At 40.0% G+C, this 20990-nt stretch overlaps 1 protein-coding gene across 3 annotated transcripts in view; it reads right to left on the reverse strand.

Annotated features, from left to right (window-relative positions):
* Positions 1–8527, reverse strand: part of FLOT2 (flotillin 2) — a 49504-nt gene extending 40977 nt beyond the window's left edge. Inside the window, exon 1 of one of the 3 annotated variants that reach the window (XM_072430394.1) lies at positions 8352–8527. In XM_072430394.1, the coding sequence (XP_072286495.1) occupies positions 8352–8400 (49 nt within the window). In that variant the 5' untranslated portion in view covers positions 8401–8527. The remainder of the gene's footprint in view (positions 1–8351) is intronic. The other 2 variants (XM_072430377.1, XM_072430386.1) reach the window with 2 other exon arrangements.
* Positions 8528–20990: the final 12463 nt, after the last annotated feature.

A 20990-nucleotide genomic window follows, 5' to 3' on the forward strand; every position in this document is an offset into this window, starting at 1 on the left:
TTGCCAGAAGTCACTCAGAAGGGGTAAATGTTTTTTGCTGCTAATATGAACTAAGCCTAACTTGTTACACCACATTCATTATATTATTACACTACTACAAAGGATTAGACTCTTAAAACTTAGAACACTAGTAAGTTGGGTCACAATACATGGCATAGGACAGTTGTGGCAAAATACATAGAATTGAAAAATTGGATATACTAACAGGGCAGGCATTACAAAGTTGTAACAAATAATTGGGAGGAGGTAGAACACTGAAACAATAAGAGGTTACTGGATACCCATGGCATAAACAACTTGGAGCACTAAATTTGCCATGTTTTGCCACACCCCCTTTTTTACCACCCGGCTACAGCTTCCTACCACCCGGCTGAAAAAAATTTCTGGGGAGAACACTGAAAGCCTCATAGGATAATCTGACCAAATAATAAGCCCAGACCTGATTCACTTTACTTTTCTGATGCTGACCACACAGCTCCATTTTCCTGGGGTTTCAACCCGAGGTAAGCTCTGTGACAGACCGAGGACTTCGCACAGTGACCGCGCCACATCACAATTCAAAGAAATGCATCAATGAAAACCAACATTCAGTGCAGATTTTTACTGGCCCTTTCTATGCGGTTTGGTTTCTCTGCAAGCAAGCATTGCAAGAGGGGAAATGGAAAAGAATGACAGTTTGCTTTCAAAACGGCAACCAGCCAAGTCATAATGTCGGCTTCCATAGAATGATTTACCCATGGAACATCATTTGCGAACAGTTTTCAGGTTTGCTAATAGCGGATCTTGCGCCACAAACAAAATGAAATCCTTGTCCAACACACTTCCCTACTATACCTCTAGGTTGGAGGTAATAAACAAAAAAACAAACTTTTTCTGTACACACACAAATGCTAAGCACCTAAATGGACATCTTAGTTCTAAAATCTAGAGATAAATTCTTGTCCTCTGGTAGATGTTTTTTGACCACTTTAATTGGCTGGTCTGACATGAAATAACTCCTCCCCATGCGTTCATTCATTCCCAGCACATCCTGGCAACCAAAGCGTATGCTCAGCTCAGCTTTTCAACAGATAATCGGGGATTATTGCAGAAGGGACATTGTCTATCCCTTTCTACAAAAATGACATGCCTGATGTTTTCTATCACGCCTGATTCTAAAAATGCCAAAGCCAAACATGTTATATTTTGCAATTTATTAGTCAACAGATGTTTGCTTTTCCCACCTTTTTGTGCCTAGTGTACTTGCTAGTCACTGTTCCTCTGCTCTGCAGGACTGGAAGAAGCTGTAGGCAGGTGGTCAACACATGGCAGGGCAACACAAGATAAATTAACTGTTCCCAGTTGTTGTGGCCATAGAAATCCTGAAACACCTATAATTCGGTCAGCTTTCTACACTCTTCCCCATACTTTGTTCCAACTTTCTAATGTTCATCCCCTCAGAATGCCCCATTTTTCCAGCGTCTTTCTATTATGCCCCAATTGTTCAATCCTCTGTATTGTGACCCAACTTCAGTAACCATGCAAATACAGCCCGGTGGTAACGAGAAAGTGCCAGGTGGTGCACCCAGCTAAAAGGGGCTGGGGAGGACACTGATCAGCAGTGCACAACATCAAAAAAATCATTGCTGCAAAAAGCAGGAGAAAATGAATGACAATAACTTGATGCACCATTAGGTGTAAATTCAGTTCATTAAAAATGTTTCCTTTATTGAGAGAGACAGAGTAATAAGAGGATACACACTCATCAGTGAAGCTCGGTGATCCAGCAAACCTGGAATAAAGCTGGTCCAGGATTTGGATTAATTGGTCCCCAACTGTGATGGGGGGGCTTTAGTAAGATTAAGTTGGTGATACATAAAGCTAATCAGAATTTGATATTGTGAACAGGTCCCTTAGCTACTTCATTACAGAACCACAGAGGATAATTATATGTGAGAGCACCTGCTAATGACACATTGAAAAAATTAACATAAACAACCAACTTCTGTTTTTCTGCTTACTGTAGGATGAAAAGGTGATAACATTAACTTCCAGGGGGTGATCTTCCAACATACATTCAATAAACATGTTTCTCAAATAAAGAAAAGAGAAGTTCAAAGGGTGTGTTCAGGTGTGCATGCCAGTAGAAAAAAAAAAGGGGGGGGGGGGGAATCTGTGGGTTTTTTAGTTCCTTAATACTTAAAAGTTTCTTAATATAGTGATGCTTGAAAGTTTGTGAACCATTAAAAAACTTTTTATATTTTTATGTGACCTAAAACATCTTCTGTACTTAAAGTAGATGAAGAAAACCTAGTTAAACAAACAAAACAAAAGTTCTTATATTTAGTCATGTATTGAAGAAAAATGACTTGTTGAATGCTCCCACCACCATGTTTCACAGATGGGATGAGGTTCTTATGCTGGAATGCAGTGTTTTTCTTACTCCAAATGCAACACTCCTCATTAAAGACAAAATGTTTTGTCCACAAAACCTTTTTCCAGTATCCTTCAGGTTTGTCCACATGATCTTTAGCAAACTGTAGGAGGAAGAGCAGTGGCATTCTCCTTGCTATCCTGCCATACATACATCTGCTGTTCAGCGTTGTCCTGATGGTGGACTTCGCTTGTCTAGACGTTATTCTGGGTTCCTTTGTAACCTCTCTGACTATTACTCACCTTCCAGTTGTAATTATCTGGTTGATCTTTGATGGTCAACCAAAAACCTTTATCTTGACTATAAAGAGGGAGAATTGTGAATGGATTTCTTGTTTCCTAGTAAAGCAGACACATTATCTAAAGGAAATATGTGCTAAAAGCCCTTGCTAGTGTTCTCCTTGTCTGTTCCTATTGTGGCAGAGCTGTACACAGGTCTCCTGCCCAGAAAAGGAAACCAGCTGGAAGAGCCATGGACAAATCCGGCCCGCTCTAACATATAATTTATATCAGTTAATACAAACACTCTCCAGCCATCTGATGCTGGCCCGGTCCGTCTGTAAAATTGTAAAACTCACTGTAGCCCCTAAGCTAGAATTTAATTTTTTTACCATCAGTGTCCCTAAGAACCAGCGCCTGATGATTCAAATATCTTGCAGTGCTGAATCACAAGAGTATCTGTAGAGAATTACACATTCTTTCGCAAGTATATTAATTCCTATACATTTATATAAATTTTAGGTGTACCTGCTTGACTAGAAATCATCTATTAAGAAAACCCGTGCTGAGAAATCAGAAAAGTCAGAACTCCTTATCTCACGGGTGTCAAATTTAAATACACAGGGGGCCAAAATTAAAATCTAAGACAAAGTCGAGGGCCAAAAAATGCGGGAATGAGGAAATTTTTCCTTCCCATTAGATAAAAAACCTTTTCATATGGAAACAAAGAGGTTTTGCTTCACATTCAATCTGGAACAAGCCTATAATAGAGAGAGGCATTTTTATTTAAGAAAAAATCTTATGCCCCTTTCTCTATTTGTAGCCTTCCGAGTTAAATTTCAATGGTAACCTTTTTGCACAGGCTAACAATAATACCAATTTTCTTTTATGAAAATCCAACTATTTAAGTCCATGCCTTGGAGTCGGGGCCAATTTGCCTAGCCCCCCCCCCCCAAAATCCCCCGCCCCAGAGTTTGACACCCCTGCCTTATCTGCATTAGTCTTTTTTTCAAGTGACTTTCCCATAGCCATTGATACGATAACCAAGGAACAACCTGTTATACCTCCTTATACCTCATTTAATCAAACAAGGTACTTATCTTTGTAATTATGCATGAAAACAATGATCTCAATAGTTTTTATCAGCAATATGTTCGATAGAGGTGCCAGAAAGAATAACCACAGATAAGTTGCTTCATGTGTTTTTATAGCTAACTTGGCTTGTTATGTGTAAACTTGTTTGATAATAAACTAGAGGATTCCTTTGCTTGGACTAAACAGTAGTTTGCTATCTATCTGTCATTTGCTACATACATACAAAGCCAAAAGCACACAACTACCAATCACTATACTAAATCTAGTAAAACAGAAAGAGGAATACACACACCGCATTACCAGCAGCTGTCCTGCACAACAGATATACTTTGATACAAAACTGACTGATTACCATTTCCCTCATATTCCTGGTCAATATTTATAGTACTCTTCTACCATTATTGTTATTAAACAGTATTTATATAGCGCCAACATATTACGTAGCGCTGTACATTAATAGGGGTTGCAAATGACAGACAGATACAGACAGTGACACAGGAGGAGTAGAGGACCCTGTCCCCAAGAGCTTACAATCTAGGAGTGTGATAGTATTTATGTCATCATAAGACGAATACAGATAATGTCATTCTTGACTTTCCAACAAAATACTATCTGGCCAGTTGTTCTGTTGACCTAAAACTTGATCTTGGCTTAAAAATCTCACTACCAGCCCTTTGGAACCGTCTCCTTATTATAGGTCAACATCTTTAACCTCTTGTTGATCCACTTTCCCCAAAATAGACCAGATACAAGTCTAGGGGAAAAAAAAAATTCCCTCCAGCACCCACTTACACCTTCTCCATCTAGTATCACATCCACTTTTTCTACCAGGCTGGGATAACCCAACAACATTTTCCAGGTGGGTCATTCAAACATTTACACCGGTGCATGACTTTCTACCATGGGGTAAAATAAAAACATGGTTATGGCAGAAACCCAACACCCTAGAACACCCAGAAACTACACTGCTAAGTACATACAGATTAACTAATGGTTTGCTGAAGTTATTAAGAATAAGGATCTATCAACACTTCTCACAGCCTTTTGAACATTTATGTCTTCACTCACAGATTGAACCTAAGTTGACCTCAATTTTATATTCACCACAACACACTAGATATGAATAGGTTAGGAAATGAGAGACAGACCTACATATAATCAAATCAGATGAAAAGTGTACTATTCCTTGGCAAGTCCTCTCTAAATCATCAGTTAATGTTATTACTTTGGAAAATACATATATTGTCATGATGCATGTCCCTCCAGAACAGCTCATATGAGTTCTGCCTTTTCCAAACAACACTTCTGCAGCTGCATAATAAAAGTAGGTATGATCGGTATCTGGTGGACATGTCATTTGATACATTTCTGGACTGGTGAGAACACTCTTTTAGACCCAAGATATACAAAAAAAAAAAAAAAAAACACAAAAAAAGGAAAAGACAGGAAACATCATTATGGAAGAACCCGGGCGATCCAACAAACCTGAATTTTTTTTTTTAAAGACTCCATTTACTATTAGAAGGCAAATGTTTGCACCCTTGGACCATGTCATATCAGATAATAGTGGAAATTACTGAATCATCAGTGAAAAACACTCAATTACAATAGTATGCATGGACTAAAAAAAAAAAAAGTAAAAGCTGTGATTCATTAGAAAAAAATTAGCACTGTAGGTTTGTGCACATAAATGTAACTTCTTCCTGATCAGCACGACAGCCAGCATTTCCCCAAGCAAAACAAGAAATGGAAGTGTTTCTCATTATAGATTCCCTTTAAAAGAAAGTGCCTTAGGACAATGGGTCTGATTTACTAATGCTCTTCAAGACTGGAGAAGATTGACTATCTTGTGCGAATCTGGGTGATCCAGGAAACCTGCAATGAATCAGGTGTAGTGTAAGAGCCATTCTTCCCATAGACTGTCACTTAAATACTGTGAGCTGTGAATAAAGTAAATATTGTCAGGGGTTCCCCGAAGACCTGAAAGCTATTTCAAAGGGTTGCCCGATGTAAAATAGTCAAGAGGCACTGCCCTATCCTCTCCTGGAAAGCTTTATTAAATCAGGCCTAAACTCCCAAAGCGAAACTAAACTAAAAAGAAAAGAAAAAAAAAATCAACTTACCTTTAATCCCTCGAGGTCACTGGTCCTTCCCCCAATCCGGTCCCACGTTGTCCTGGAATTCCTCTTTGTCTCGGTGTGGGGGAAACGCAGGGCGCTGCCATCTTCCATCTTGCTACGTCACCCGATCTTGCACTCCGCAGGTGTGAGGTCGGGTGACATAATTGCTGTGAAGGGGAAAAAAACGAGCCAATCTCACTGCACATGCATGAGATCGGCATCTCTTTGCTCTTGGTGGAAAAAATGCCCCTTTTGCACATAGCCGAGATCGGGCATGCGCAGAAGGAGCAGCCAGAGCCTCCTGGGATGCGTGGCTTAGGTATCCCGGGAGGATCTGCGCCAAGGCAATTAAGGAGTCGTGCTACATCCTTTTTGTTTTGTTTGCTTTTTTTTTAAAAAAAAGGGTGTTGCACATAAATTTTACTTTATTTAGAAGGGTTATCTACCCTTCCATGTAAAGAAAAAATATTGAGTTTAGGTACGCTTTTAATGCAACATTCAGACCACTCCTAAAACTGTTCTACCAGAGTGAATGAGGAACTGAGTGAATGAGGAACTCAGTACACAGGTACTGAGCACTCAGTAAACAGTTATATAATAATCAGACAAGTCATGTGAGAAAATGTGCTCCAACGTTCTTATACAATAAGGAAGTGCAAAAAAAACATAACATTGGACGTGACAATCATCTTAGATTGTAAGCTCCTCTGGGCAGGGTCCTCTCCGCCTCCTGTGTCACAGTTTGTATCTTTTTGTCATTTGCAGCCCTTATTTAATGTACAGCGCTGTGTTTTTGGTGTTGCTATATAAATAGCGCTTGATAATAAAGTACATTAACCCATGGCAATCATTACCCAACACTAATGTTTATGTTTTCCGATGGGTTGGAATGTATTGTATGTGATTCTATAAACACTCCTACAAGACATTTGTTGATACGCCTGCTGATCGGATGGTGTATCTCTGTCATTTCAGACACACCCCAGACTTTACCCACTTTTTGGATAGAAAACCTGATCCAAGTAACGATGGACATTACAGAGATTTAAAATCAGATTGATCGCTGTAATGGATTGCTTCTATAAGCTACCCATACAGGCTCTGAATGTAAGCGGATGAAGCATCTTTGCATCCCTATGGCATTTCTTCTAACCACACCTATGGAGATCACACACAATCCTGACCCTGATTATTATTATTAAACAGGATTTATATAGCGCCAACATATTACACAACGCTGTACAATAAATAGGGATTGACAGACATTGACACAGGAGGAGAGGACCCTGTCCTGAAGAGCTTACAATCTAGGATCCTGATCAACACTAGGAGGAGCTGCAATACAAATCCGAAACAATTCCACACTAGACGTGAAAGAGTTAACCTCTTAGATCCTTTGGGAACCAGCCGATTACTCTGCATTGAACCAATCCTATGTGCTGCCACTCCCTGCGGATTCCACATCTTCTATAAACAGACATCGGGGTATGGCGACTCTGTGGTCCATGCTGGACCTGTCAACCCATAACAATCACCAGATGTAGGAAGAAGAAGTGGTCATGCTTTGGAAACAATCAGTGTAACAGCCCTGCAAACATGTTACAGAATGATATATGGGAGTGTGAATTCATCCCCATCAATCTAACGGAGTGTAATATTTACATGTGAAATGCAGAATGGGATTGGGAAAGGCACGTGTGTGAGCAGAGATCAGGTATAACTTTTTACAATGTATAGATTATAATATGGATATTTTATAGATATAATATATATAGATATAGATTCTTTTATCTTCTCGTAACTAAAATTGGTGTTAGGTTATAAGAGGTAACACTTGGGGGAACTGATACTCCGGCTAGAATCTATATATTTAATCCATGTAAAACGATAGGAACGGAGCAATATATGCTCCTAGATTGTAAGCTCTTTGGGGCAGAGTCCTCTCCTCCTGTGTCACTGTCTGTTGCAACCCCTATTTAATGTACAGCGCTGCATAATATGTTGGTGCTATATAAATCCTGTTTATTAATAATAATGTGATTGTATTAGGAGATCTGCATTTTTCTTTGGAAATGGAAACTGCAGCACAGATTTCTGTTCATTTTGGCAATCTACCAGAAATCAGCAACAGGGAGGGCCGCGTACAGCAATGTGAGATCGATGGGGGGCATGGCAGCTCATCTGGGGAATTTTAGGGATCACTGTACCCATAAATGGGCATTTTAATGTACAGCGCTGTGTAATATGTTGGCGCTATATAAATCCTGTTTACTAATAATATGTGCAGAGCTATGTCACCATGGCACATATATGATGCTGGTACACATACACCATGGCATAATATAGAGGAATATAAATAATCGTCCAATCAGATCCTCCTGTGCTCCATACCCCATGGCGGCTAGGGGTGTACATGTCCAATGTTATCCGCATAGCGCTCCATTTGTGCACCCATAATGCACCCGGCATGCCACTCCAAGGAGCCCTGACAGGCCCCGTACTCACCAGACACCACCAGCGCCTCGTTGGGCCCCACCGTATGACAGTTTCCCATGGTTACGTGCGAATAAGCAGACTATGAGGCGAATCCTCCCCGCTAGCTTCTCTTCCACCAAAACAACAATCAGCTCTCCCTCACACACACCCGGCCGAGGCGGAGCCCGAACACTGAATGAGCGACCCCCACCCCCTGCGCCTGCTGTGTGGGCGGCGCCTAGTATTTCTAACACCGCCAGGCAAAGGGAGGAGCTGGCTGACAAAGAGTTAATCAGTGGGTCATGAGACGCGGGTGGAGAGCGAGCGACCAATCAGCGAAGGGGAAATCAGTCTGTGCTTGCGCTGTTAACTCTTTCTAGACTGGAAGAGATTGTATTACGCAGAGAGCTGCCCGCCCTCCCGCTTTTCCTGTGTTTATGTTGGGCTGGGGAGCTAACGACATTCGTGTGCTGGGAAAAGATAACATTTCCCAAGCTCGAGTTACCCACTAAATTCTTATTACCCTGGTAATAGAGACGGCTATGTGGTCAGATAGTAAATATAACATAAACATAATAATAATACCATTACTAGCTATGGCCTCATGTGAACCCTTCCTGACAGAAACATGGGGGCTGTCACTGCTCACATCCAGGAAATATGGCGCTGACCTGCTTCTGACCTGGAACTGGAGTCCAAATCAGGAAAGTCACATATCCTCCCCTGCATACTTCTTCCAGGACATGAAGTTACTTTCCTTTTTACAGTTTAGGATAAAGAACAGAAGCGAAAAAAAAAACTGGGCTGGGGTATTTTTTTGCTATATATGTACCACTGGGGAAATGTCCCTCCACTTCCTGTCACAAAGCCACAACAGGAAGTTGGAAGACATCTCCCAAAGTAAGGAGTACGGCCCTTTTTGCTCCCCCATATTGAAGGTTACCAGTTACAGGTAGTCACCGAGCTATATTTGAGATAGGGACTGTAGGTTTGTTGTTAAGTTGAATTTGTATGTAAGTCGGAACAGGTACATTATTTTAATGAATGCAATTAGGACAGATGTTTGTCTCAATATATTATTAGGTATCGTGGTGTCAGTTACTGTATAAAATCCTCACTGTGAGTTAATCACTAACAAAGCAAAAAAAAAATCTTTATGGAGCCTAGACATTTATTACCTTCTGGAACAAGCTGTGCTTTAATATGGAAAAAGAAACAACTGCAGAGTTTATCGTGGTCATTAAAGAGTTACAAGATGTTGCAGAAGAGCTCAGCACTTAAAGCGTACCTAAAATGTTCACTTTACATAAAAGAGTAGACAACCATTTTATGTAAAGTAAAAATTCTGTTCGATTTTTTTTTTTTTTTTTTTTTTAGTGCAACACCCTTTAAAAAAAAAAAAAAGTTCAGCACCGCCTTCTAATTCTCGACTGCCTAGGCGATCAAGAATGAATGGGAGCGCAAAGCCTCCCGGGATACCTACATCAGGCACCCCGGGAGGCCCTTGGGTGCTCCTTCTGTGCAAGCCCGAGCATCTTCTTGCGCAAAGGAGAGGGGCCTTTTTGCGCAAAGAGAAAAATTTGCCAATCTCATGCATGGGCAGTGAATATAAAGTGAAATAAAATTACATACTGCCCTCCAAAATAAAACAACCTATAGGTGATTTTTATTATACTTACTGTGATTGTTTGCACGATGATCTCTTCCTGCTCCCCAGCTTCTCCTATGTTCCTGTGATATTTCTATGCATGCACAGAGAAAGCAATCCCAGCCAGGTCAGGGTGCAGCATATGAGCAGTCACATGAGAATGTACAGGTGATGCCATCATAAGAAGAAAAGTGAATTAGAAAGACATGCAACATCAGTGCAACAGATGAGTATAATTCTGCTTTAGGTAAATTTGTAAACTAAAATATGCTGGATTTGCACTTTAGACACAGGTATGAGCTTCAATTTACCAGTTCTGATTAACTAAACTGGTCACAAACCTGGGGAATACAGACTCCACATATAATTAAGATAATAAAATAAGGACCTATTCACACTTTAGTGCTGCATTACCCATGCTTCATTAAGGCAGCCTATTCAACACAACACAGCACAGACAAAACAGATGGCATTTCTCTTAGATTGTAAGCACTTCTAGACAGGGTCATCCTTCATTTAATGTACAGCGCTGCGTAGTATGTTGGCGCTATATAAATACTGTGTAATAATAATAATAATAATATTTCTTATGCAGTGCACAGCAATGTGCATATCACTCAATAATTGAAGTGTCTGTGCAGTTCTTGGCTGTGCTTAGAAATATCTAACACAGGTCAGCTTTTTGCTGTAGTCTTTCTTCTCGGGACTTGCTGAAATAATTAGGTGGGACTTTAAAGCCCAACTAATCTTTCAGTTTAAAAAATCAAAATACATTCCAAGTACATTAAAGCAGGAGGTGTGCAAAGTCTTGGGGCCCATTCACACTTCTGCAGTGTGGTGAGTTGCAGTATGGTATCGGAATGCCAGTATCCAATGGACCTCTAACACATGTGCAGTTCAGTGCAGCGAAATACATGATTATTCACTACTGTATGTTGTGCTGTGCTAAGTCAAAAAGATAAAGTATGACCAATCTTTGGTTCAATCCTTTCACATTAATGGGTTACCATACCACAACCCATATTTCCTAATGTAACATACCAAGATTTGAAAGCAGCCATAGAAAAAAAAGCCACACCAGAATGGTGCAAAAATAGGTCCTAGCTCTTTGCGAGGAAACAGTGGTCTCTCTGAAGAGGTTGAACATATCTAATAGTTCTGCAATCACCAGGACACAGAATCTTCAATAATTGCATAACTATCGGTCTGACTTAGAAGGCAACATGGTGGACCTTTGCAAAGAGGTCGCTGGTTCTTTATTGAGTTCAATCTTTGAACCATACGGGTGGGGAATATATTACAAATTAAATTAAATGTTCCAAATCTTGCAGGCTGGTTGCTAGTGGATAGCAGACTAAAGGAAAGGTTCTTCCTACCAGCAGTACACTGATGATATCTCAGCCTAAGTAGACTGAATGGAGTTCAGGGACAACTTTTTCAAATTACAACTTTGTTTTATACTTTGCTCCTGCACCCCTTTAATATAATAAAACTATTACAACTGCAGGTGATGTATGTAACTTCCCAATTGTCTGTTTATTCAGGAATCCATATCTTTGAGGAAGTGATTTAATACAATAAATGGGTAGTTAATCAATAAAGAATCATTTGGCCAGGTCATTCTTATCTTTGTTATGTTAAAAGTTCTAGTTTAATGATATTTGCTAAATCCCTGTTACTTATTGTATAAGCATGACATTGATTTTCACTAAGAACAACATTTATGAGTGCAGTGACAAGGTGGGAGCCAGACAGACACCCCGCTGGTAATCTTTAACATTTGAAAGCAAATGACAGCCAACACAGTGCAGTAACACGCGGCTTTGTTATAACAATCTGCCTCCCTCTGCCTGTTTTCTGTTGTGAGTTAAGAAGAGATCAGCTATTACTATATACATAATAAAACCCACGTGTTACAACAAAGCATGAAAGATAGTATGAGATAGTATGATAGAAAGAGTATGTGCATTGCTCATATACACCTCATGTACACCGTACTGCAACCTGTTTTATACCACACCACAACCTTTCCCATGCAGATGGTAATTTAAATACACTAAGGCATAGTAAGATCTCAGGCAAAATGAATGGTTTGCCTTAACACAATACAACTGTGATTAATCATACATGTGTTACCTTGGCAAAGGTTGTACGTGGCCTTGCTAAATGTATACTGCTGTTTTAAAGACTGATTTACAAGCTCATTTTACATGTTGCCGGCATGTAATAAATGTCCCCATGTTCCAGCCTCATGCCGTGGTCTCCATGTTGATGTCCATTCTTCTTGCTGTAGGTATGTTGTGGTTGGGTCATAAAGTTACAGTCCCATTTCATTTATAAAGATAAAGCTCACGGCCTGCCCTAACCGAAGGAAAGTTATAAGCTGCGTACACACCTGCAATTTTTCTCGTTGGAAAGGATCTTTCACGATCCTTTCCAACGAGAAAAGACTGCACGATGCATGAACGATGCTGTACATACAGCACCGTTCATGCTCTATGGAGAGGGGAGGGGGAGAGGGACGGAGCGGCACCCTGCTGCGCGCTCTCCCCTTCCCTTTCATTAGGATCGGTCGTCGTCCATCGTCCATGGATCCGCCAGGACGGTCGTCGGACGATGGACGACGACCGACTACACACACGGCAGATTTTCGCCCGATAATTGGCCGATACCGATTATCGGGCGAGAAAAATTTGCCGTGTGTACGCAGCTATAGAGAAACAGATAAAGCTGAACTCCAGACAAACAGAAACATATTCAAATGATGCTAAAGCACTTTCTTATTTTCTCCAATGCTATAATTTCCCTTTTTAATCATTTTTAGCACATCAGTGTTGCTGATCTTCCCCAGCCTATTAAAGATAATTCAAATCTACATTGTGGCTGCACATCCTTGTTCTGCATGTCTTTGCAGTGTGTGTGAACAAAACCCTCACCGGCAGCTCCTGTGACAGGATAACACAGAGAAGATTTGGGAGACTTGTCATCCTATAAGAGGAAATGCTTAAACAACGACCGCCATGGCAGGTTTACTTGGCAATTTTTTATCTGATGTATCTTTTGCCTTCTCATCCTAAAAATGTATTTTACTAAACCGTTTTATTCCCAGTGGTTTTTAGGTGCTTTTAACAACTCCACAATGATTGAAATATTGTATTATTTCAGTATTTCAAAGATAGCATAAAACCCTTTGATTTTCTCACACCTGTTGCATTGTTTGGGAGAAGATCTTTCTATGTGATAGTACAGTGAGAATAATTGTACGGGCTGGAAAGGATTTTGTGGGACATCATCAACTACAAATGGGGGTCAACTACAAATGATGTTAAATTGCAAATTGGCAGGAATTCTGCTGACAATTGTGTGTATTGCAACACATCTCAATACTGTATATATACATACATACAAATTTCCTATGAAAATTACTTAAGACAGAATGGGGTCCTAGGCAAGGTAGCAGTTTTAACACCCCTACCCCCTCAAATCCCTTGATTTATATTCATAAAAGTTGCCATAATCACCTAGACGTCCCCCCTAATTATAGTGTCCAAAGGAGCATGACTCTTCCCAATCAGACACCAATTGCCAAGTGCATTCTTGTGAATTGTCAGGATTTTTGCAATGACCAATTGTGTCTGCCCCCCCCCCATTTCAATTTACTGCAGTGGCATAGTAGTTGTAGATAGCCCCCCTGGATATCAGATGGTCTATTTTATCAAGGCTTAGTACCGTATGACACATGGTGTGCTGTGATAAAGTCATAAAAATAGAAGGATCCTAAAGGTAATTAGTATGATTGCTCCAGATACTGGGTAACCATCATCTAGAGCAGGGGTCAGCAAACTTTTTTGGCTACTAGGCCATTTTAGGAGGTCAAGATGGTACACCAGGCCGGACTCTCAGTCCTGCACTGATGGCTCCGCCCCCCACCAGGAACACCCCTGAAGGGAATCCCTCTTCTCTGCAATGCATACGGAGGAGAGGGAATGTCCCCTTACCCCGGCGGCCAAAGTGTTAACGCCGGCCGAGGTAAAAAGGGAAGGGAGGCATAACAAGGAGGCTCAAGAGCCGCGGGTTGCCGCTCCCTGCCGGCCGGATCGACCAGGGGGGCTTTAGGCCTGAACGGACTACTGGCTAGACCCTATCTGGCCTAAAGGCTGGAGTTTGCCTACCCCTTATCTAGAGGGATCATAACACTTATTTATAGCATACTTGTGAATGTGATGAGTGTGACCAAAATATATATACTGAAGACAGACACTGCCAGGCATCTGGTCTTTACAGAAGGAGGTCTGTAGTAGCAGCCCCTATATATTTTGATGCAAAGTATTTATATCAGTTTACTATTCATTTAATGCACACTGTTTTATACTAAAAAGAGCAAATCATACATAGAACTCATACCATGCATATACAAAATGCTGCCCACCTCAAGCATTTTACTGTGTCTGAGGGTCAGGGGCATTTGGTTTATACACTATAATTCATATAAATGTGGTCAATATGTAATTTTGTTACCCTGTAAAAATTTTTTTAGACAAGGGCCCCTCCTGCTTATAGCAGGTTCATTTTGTCTATTATGGGTTCTAGGAGCCCAGATGAATGGTAGCGTGGGTACTTTCAGTGGCTGACTTCTTTGGGTGTTTTATATTAGTTCTTGATCTTCATTTCAAGCACTGACATCACTGAAAGAACTAGTATCATGTATGTTATGCAGCTCCTGGTTGAGGTAAATAATCACTAAACACCAATGTAAAGGGACTTCTAATGTTAGGGTCTCTTGTTGTACTGACCACTAATGTAAGGGGACCCTTTTCCCATTGACTTCCAGTGAAAGGAAGGATTACTAATCGCCATCGTAAGGGGCTCTTTTCACACTGTAAGTGGCAACTTTTATCACTAACTGCAAGTTCCCCATTCACTGTACAAGGAATAATGTTTATTTGCAAAAAAATTAAAAATAAAATAATAATACTAAAACTGGAGATTACAACATAAGCAAAATTCAGTTTATACCCAAGAAAAAGGTGGAAGGTCGAATCTTTTTCTGTCATTGTCCTCATTTCACTTTGAGTCTAGTTTGCTCGATGTGCTACTATTCTGCCACTGTTCCTAATAGCAGAGCAGACGTCATGTCCGTGGAATGCCAGCAGAATATTAGTTATATTCAGCGTCTCTAAACTCATCCCATAGACGAGCTATGAATTATACTGCTGCATTGTACTGTATTGCACTACATTACCATGAAATTCCTTGTTTAGCCAAAGTTAGAAAACCACCCACACAGACATGTTTCTGCATCTAAATTTATTTCTTAACAAAAAATAGGGGAACTGATCAGAGTATGATAATCTGTTTACAAGCAGATGTTTTACAAGCAGTGACAATGCTTGTTGCAGCTATGGAATATTTCATCTCCTCCTTTTTAAAAAGTCCTCACAGCTGCTAGTGGTGTTGGTTGATGATGATGAGGATAGTAGTGATATTGACATAATATACTGAAAAAGACAGCAGAACGTCTTGGCATATACAGAGCTTTATTGTATTCTTGTTACATTCATATAGAAATACAACATTCTTGTATATGAAATAATCCAAAAAGATTCAGATTGGTTTATTCCTAAATCAGATTTGGGAGACCAGTATGTTTAGGTAGAAGTACTACTACTCCAGTATTGCCAATAAGCTTAACCCAATTACAAAAATCATATAATTCTTATACCACTAGAGCTGTCAAAGATGTCTGGGCTGTGCCATTATTTCTTAATAATCTTGGGGTGATTAGAGCCTGTGCCATTTTTACTTTTTATTAATCTTGAGGTGATTAGAGCCTGATCAGGCAACCGGTGCTGACAGCCTTTTCAATAGCTGCATTTTGCAGCATCTCACTTCTTCTTTTGAAAATCAGAAAAACTCTGCATCCAAATCACTTAACACTTTCACCCTAAATGCATTGGCATACCCTACCATATAGCTATATATACCCACATTTTTAAAAAGTTTTAAACTTTCAGTCTTAGTAAAAAAAAAGGGCCAGCAGTGGGATGGTACAAAAAAAGTACCCAGGTATAACAGGCTAAAATGTGAAACAGTAAGGGAGAACAGCTGTTACTGTGATTCTCTCCATCCTTAAGCCGCGTACACACGTGCAATTCTTGTCGTTGGAAAGGGGCTTTCACGATCCTTTCCAATGGTAGGAAACGCACGATGCATGAACGAGCGCTGTACATACAGCACTGTTCTGCTCTATGGAGAGGGGAGGGAGAGAGCCACGGAGTGGCACCCTGCTGTGCGCTCTCCCCTTCCCTTGCATTAGGATCACTCGTGGTTCATCGTCCGTGGATCCGCCAGGACGGATCCATGAACAATGAATGACGCGGGCTGTACACAAGCCAGATTCTCGCCCGATATAGGCCCTGAGCCGATTATGGGGCAAGAAAAATTTGATGTGTGTACATAGCTTTAGTTTTCCCAGGAACCTGAGGATTACAGGGAAGGGGGAAAGACATCCTGAAGGTCCAAACTTCCACTATTGCCTGAGGACAGGAGAGCTGAAAGTAAAACGCTGGCAAGTTTTTGTTCCGGGGCAATGCAATTAGGTCCATGTCCAGAGGCAGTAGACCTTGTAGGAGAAATGAAGGAGAAGCCCATCTATAGTTTCAGAGATCCTGACAAATACACAGCTAAAATATCCAGTAGATGAGACTCTGACAAGGACATAATCCTTTCACCTTCTTGAGAAGGGATACATTTCTTGTACCGCCTTTTTCACATACCGCCTTTTTCTTGTACCGTATTTCACATATACCACCACTGTGAAGTTGTCCATTCTCAGGTGAACAGCATTCCTGGAAAAATGTAGAAAAAAATCTCAAATGCAAAAAAGAGTTACTCTCATTTCTGACACATTTGATGGCAATCCTGGAAAGGGCCACTCTACCTGAGCTGACATTTCTAACACATTAAGCACCCCTTCTACACAGACTGGCATTGAACGTATGTGTGATTCAAGGCCTGGGGTATAGTGAGAGGCATTACATCAGGTTCTCGTCCCCTTTCACCACTGTAAGATCCCCTTTTTGGAATTATTATCCTCTGTTGTAGATCTGATATCCCCCACTGAGCTCGAAAGTCTAGTTTAAAGGGGCCACTGTGCCATCAGGCCCACTTTACCACAAGAAAGATGGAAACCATAGTCCCCATTGAAAGCAGCCAGGGTGCTGTGAACCCTTCTTTTGACCACTTGTGAAAAAGACACAATGTTCTCCAAGGTGAACATTGCCCTAGGAAAACTAATGATTGCAGGAAAAACTAACTTTTGTCGTAGTTTATGATTTACCTGAAGTCTGTAGGAGTGTGGATTGCGAGTCCTCTGGGCTTGATCGTTTCTTCTTTTGAATGGGTCAACAACCCCTTTGGTGTGGAGAAAAGCTAGTACTGAAAGTGGGACTTGCCATTTTTGGTACTCCTTAACCACTGGAATATGCAGGTAGGTGTCCTTCAGGTTAATAGAGTAGCTAATCCCCTTGCTTGAGAATCGTTATTGTCTGTAACAACTCCATCTTGAAATGCTTTTTATGTATGTACACACTGAAGTGCTTCAAATCCATCACAGGGTACCAGTCCTGTTCGCTTTAAAGCTAGGAAGATGGTTGGGTAAACCCCATGAACTTTTGGGTGGCCACTTCTATAATAATGGCCTTGCACTGAAGACGAGTCATGTATTGGAGCAAAAACTCTTTTTTTCTTCCAGGAACTGGAAAAGAGGGGTAGAAACAAATAGTTCTGGGGCTGTTTGATGAAGGTCCACGAGTGACCTAAAGAGATTGTGTTGATAATTCAAGGACTGCACCGCCATCTTGCCGGCGTCCCATCAAAGGCACATTGAGGTGCTAGGTCTTCCTGATGCCTTATCTGATTTCTGAAGGGTAAGCTACAAGGTCCTCCACTGGCAGCAATAGGACCTTTGCAGCCTATAAGACCTCCCCTCCCTCTCGGAAGTGCTCAGACCGGAATTGTTTACTGCTTTGCGAGTTTACAGTCTTGAGGCAATACAGGTAATCTCCTACTGTGGCCTGAAGCCTTTTGGGATATGTGATGTATGTATCCCAGGAGGCTCGGTACTTTATAAACAGAGGGAGGATTAGCCCCTTTTTTATTTATTTAAAACAAATTAAAAAAAGGGGTAAAAATTAAGTAAAACTGTTGGCGATAAGTTCACTTCAATAAACGGTTGCACTAAGGTAAAATCAAACCCTTCCACCCCTACAGGTTCCTGTGGCTCTGAATTCTTAGCAAAAAGTACACTTGTAGCAGAGACCGTTATTTGGAATTTGTGTTGCTGGTGATGTTATGGTATCATTTACAAGTGAAGCAAAGTTTTACTTTCTTGTATGCTTGAATTTAAATAAAGGCATTCTTTTATAATGTACAACTGTGTCCTGTGTGGTGCACTGATCCTGGTTCCCCCTAATATCACTATATAAATATATACATACTGACACAGAAAAGAAGTACTAATATACTAAGCCAGGAGCAGCCACAAAAAAACCAGCCACAACCTGAATTAACTATTTCAAACTCCATCCACCTGTCACAATCAGACAATTTAGTGGCATGAAAAGCAAAATAAAACTTACCATACATACCAAACATTGTGCATGTGTATTATTAGCTGGAAGAAGGATACGTAAAATGTACTTGTCTTGATATGGATTGCACCTAACAGCACTCCCTTCCAGGAACAAGTTAGAGAAGCACTGGACAAGAAAGTTCTTATCTCCTCCCAGCCTCCATATTTCTCCAAATAAACCATTCCCCACAATAGATTAGCCCTATAAACAACTGAGCAGATAAAAGTACAGAAAACTCACATATTCTAAATGCTTATTTATAGTGGGAAGCAAAGGAGAATACTATAGAATGTCACTTGAGTGACAGTTTGCTAGGGCTGCTGATATCACATCCAATGTTTATCAACCCCATAGTAGTCTCAGGACTTTTGGAGGCCTACGCAACGGTGGTTTTTACAGATAAATAACATGCAGAAAACATGTTCAAACATATAATCTTGTGAAAATGTTGTTATTGATATAGCGGTCTGCCAACAGGGTATTTAATAAAAGGCCCGATTTAATAAAGCTCTCCAAGGCTGGAGAAGATACACTTTCATCAGTGAAGCTGGGTAATTCAACAAACCTGGAATAGATCTTAAAAGTAATTTGAATGTTAGTAAATTGTTTTAAATCCTGGACCAAATCCATTCCAGGTTTGCTGGATCACCCAGGTTTACTGATGGAAGTGTAAATTCTCCAGCCTTGGAGAGCTTTAATTAATCAGGGCCTATGTCTCTACCATAGGCCTGGAGGCCTGTTATAGTTGTAATGGACACGAGGACATCTAGTGGATATTTACAGTATTACATTGCAAAAAAAGTGAGTTAGGAAATATCAGCATTACTTGTGATTAATTGTTATGAAGTACCACGAGGACCTCTAGTGGTAACATTAAAAAATACACACAAAAAAAACACTTGTCAGAGCAAAAGCATCAAGATTGTGCTGAAGATGCACATTGATTGAAAACATAACCCACAAATGAAAGCCAAACCTACCTTATAAATTTCCATATTTTTTTCACGCACGGCAGTGCACTGACACAAATATGTTAAGTGCCTAAAAGGACAGACACAATGTCTCAATCACATATTGTTTGTTTTTTTTTTTTAAAAAAAGCATTATATAATGGTACCTAAATATTCCTTATCTTAGAAAGTAAAAAACATTTATTTTTTTTGTTTTAAAAAAATACAAAATCTGATGTTAGAAATGTTAAAATCTGATGTTATTTAATGGTAATGTTTTGACTACACTCCAATAAAACATTAATGAAAGGCTTAGTGGGTCCAGTAGGAAGAGGTACAGCATTAAGATTACTTAAATTGACTTTCTTCCATATATCATCAGTCCAGAATGAACGATATGTGCAGCTTTTACCAGAAGGCAGTTCCCATATTTGAGATCCTGACCCTATCACCTCCGTCTCCCTGACCATTGGTAAGACCCTTAGGGGCTAGACTAGGTTTCTTATCACAGGAGCTGGAGGAAAGTTGAGTTATGTTCAGATGCAAGGTTTTTGCATTTGCAAAATTATAAGGAGGAATGCCTGGCCTAGTCAGGTGAGATGGCAAAAGACATAAATCTATTCTATTTCCCATAGCATAGCTCTGCTTTAGCAGAGAGAACACAGCTGGGCAACACTTCCTCCACGCATTGCTTGCAAGGGCTGCAAAAAGTGGACTGCAATGTGTAGTGGAGCCACTAAGTATATTGGAAGGCAGATCACATTATCCACTCTCTAAAAATTTGCCCCTAAATGATTCATCCAAAATGTCTCTCAGCTACAGATATAGAGATGATTACTAGGGTGAGTGTTTATAAATCTATATTAAATTCAATAATCAAAATGTGTGAAAGAACAACACATAAACCAATGTCACATAATATTTTACTTTAAATTAAATGACACAAAAATCTTTATTACTTAATATACCAGAATTTTCCCATAAAAAATAATTTTTCATAAAAAAATCTCCAAAAACAAAACAATTATTTCAATTATTACACAACAAATACAGAGGATAATTATTAAACTGATTACAAAGTAATTATTATATTTGTCCTGAGCTTATAGATTTGCTACAGAATTGCTAGTAGATTTTGCTACAAAATATTAGATTTGTTTCTTCTGATAATATGCCAATTAAATTTTACCCACTCAGAAATGAGTGCCGTTAAAAAGCTCATTCACAAAAATTGTAATTTGCAAAAGGTGATTCCTTAAAGCCCAAGCTGCCTCATCACATCCAATATTGCAGATCATCAATGACTTTACACATTATTAATAAACAGTATTTATATAACACCAACATATTATGCAGCCCTGTACATTAAATAGGGGATGTCCTGAATATGGGGGGTAAATGGGAGGGCAGAATCGAAGGTGACGCCAAGACAACGTGC

Source organism: Pyxicephalus adspersus, chromosome 1, assembly GCF_032062135.1.
Source record: "Pyxicephalus adspersus chromosome 1, UCB_Pads_2.0, whole genome shotgun sequence".
Lineage (NCBI taxonomy): Eukaryota > Metazoa > Chordata > Amphibia > Anura > Pyxicephalidae > Pyxicephalus > Pyxicephalus adspersus.